The 2,291-nt window shown below is 54.1% G+C and overlaps 1 protein-coding gene across 1 annotated transcript in view; it reads right to left on the reverse strand.

Annotated features, from left to right (window-relative positions):
* The window catches only part of ATP6V0D2 (ATPase H+ transporting V0 subunit d2), a 27,421-nt gene that overhangs the window by 16,794 nt on the left and 8,336 nt on the right, over nucleotides 1–2,291 (reverse strand). The window contains exon 3 of the mRNA XM_011375931.2: nucleotides 621–799. Coding sequence (XP_011374233.1) covers nucleotides 621–799 — 179 coding nt within the window. The remainder of the gene's footprint in view (nucleotides 1–620; nucleotides 800–2,291) is intronic.

Here is a 2,291-nt window from a genome sequence, read left to right on the forward strand (position 1 = left end):
GACGCTTGAAGGTGACAGTTTTTTTTTTTTTTAAACAAACGTCTGTCCTAAACGGCAACTATTTTGACACATGATCTATAGTGCCTTGCTACTACTCAGATCTCCTGACGGTACTGCGTACGGAATTGTCCCATTGGCCTTGTGAACGCTACGGCTGTTGTCAGTGCCAGATCATGACGAAATCGACATTCATTGTCTCAGTGCCTCTGGTCACCCCACAGACAGCCCCGAGCACCTCCGGAAAATGGGGTTCCTGAACTTCCCGGAACAAAACGCTCCCGATATGAAGCCTTAATGAGACGGAAGTTTAAAATGACAGGCTAAGGAATGAGTCACATAAAACCCAGCTCTAAAAATAATATTTTGAAGGACGGCAAGTTCGGTCACTTATTTGCCGTGGTCTGGTGCGGAGGCCAGGGGTGGGGGGGGAGGGGGTGGCGGAGCCTCGGCTCCTTCTCAGCCGCAGACGGTTCTCCGTGGCCCAGGCAGGCGGTGCGTCTGTCCGGTCTGAGGAATGAGTGGGCTGGGCTGGGTGGCTCCTTCCTGTCCCCAACAGCCTGACGCTGCTGGCCGGGGAAAGCCGCGATCGGCCGCGACAGCGCCCGGGGCGGGCGGCGTACCGAGCGGCGTCTCCACCAGCACCGCCTGGAACAGGTCCGACGCGGTCTCGGCGATGTTGACGGCCTCCATCTCCGTGAACCGGCCGAGCGGGTGGCACTTCCCCAGCATGTCCTTCACGGCCTTCTTCTGCAGTGCCCCGTTCATCAGCAGGATCACGTTGTCGATCATGTAGCCGCACCTGCGTGAGGAGAAGGCTCGGTGGCCGGGACGCCCTCCCACCCCGTCCCCCCCGGGGACAAACGCGCCCGGCCAGCGCCTCCCCTGAGGAGGTGGCCCAGTCCCTTTACTGGGGTGAGCGAGGGAACTATCCGCCGCTCTGCGGTGTCGGGGTTGGAAAACCCATATTCGATGTAACCACGGCTAGGCATGGCTTCGTGAAACCCCTACACAGCGTCTGTCCCACGGCGGGCGGGGTGCACGGTTTGGGGTGCACGGTTTGGCGCGCACGGCTGGCTTTATCAGAACGCGCCTGCGAGGCTGAGAGACAGACCGAGCGAGCCTCGCTCTCCTTCAGACGCTATGTAAACCTGCGACGAAGCCCGTCATCAAGGATTCAGAATTCAAGGCATTTAAAAATAAGTGAAAATGTTACATCTAGTAATTTTATTCGTAAATATTCAATACTTATTTATTTAAAATATTCTGTATTCCTTTCCTCCTGTGAGACCACAGAGAACTTTCCAGGCCCCTCCGGCCCGAGATTTCCACGTCTGTGTATTTCCACCTGTCGTTTTAGTGCGTAGAATCCTTTCCAAGTTCACCTCTCGCTCTGGGAAGATGAGGGGTCGTCTGTGCAGCTGGGCGAGTCGGGGAGCCGAGTGGCCCGGTCATGCGGGAGACCGGCACGGCCACCGTCAGTGTGCAGCCCTGACAACGTCAAGCCTGTCACCCTCCTGTCCCGCATCTGTAACCCTGGCATTGCCCCGTGTCCACGTTTAGGTTTCCGAAGGTCGAGAGGTTTAATGGTAGCCCTCAGGTTCTGAAGGACGTCGTCTTTGTCTGTTTCCTTATTTCCGAAATGCCAGTAATATTGGTGCCCCTGATGGGGGAGTAGTAAATGAATTTCACACACGCAAAGCGATTGTAACAGTGCTGGCTCACAGTGAGCCCTAAATAAATTCCAATGACTTTTATTTTAAACACGCGTGCTTCTTTCCAATTAAAAAATAAAAAATAAATAAACTAGATACCGTAAGATAAAACGAGGGGGGGGGCATCTGGATCCACAGCAGGGCGGGTTCCGCCCGGACTACAGGACAAGCCTCAGACCTCTGCCTCAGCAACGGATGGGGAAGGAGCAGGGCTCAGAGACGGGGTTACGGGGCTCAGTCGTGCCCCCTGGTGGTTGATCGATGCCTAACCAGAAAGTAACCGAAAAGCCCAGGAAAGGTTTTTGCTTTCCGTCCTAAACTCTGGCTCACCCGTTATCACCCCTAACCCCTGACACCAGTTTTGCCGATGTCCTGTGGCCCGGCCACCCCACGGCAGTGACGTTGGTTCTGCTCTCTGCTGGATTCGTTTCTGGTTTTTACCCCTACCATACCGGCCAATAAATAACCAATATTCAACTGCTCTGTGTAATATAAAATTCTGAATCGGTCAGAAGTATTTTTCTAGCTCTCTGTAAGGTGCTGCTAAATACAGGATTATGATTGATTCAACAAATATTC

Source organism: Pteropus vampyrus, unplaced genomic scaffold (assembly GCF_000151845.1).
Source record: "Pteropus vampyrus isolate Shadow unplaced genomic scaffold, Pvam_2.0 Scaffold280, whole genome shotgun sequence".
In the NCBI taxonomy this organism is placed as follows: Eukaryota; Metazoa; Chordata; class Mammalia; order Chiroptera; family Pteropodidae; genus Pteropus; species Pteropus vampyrus.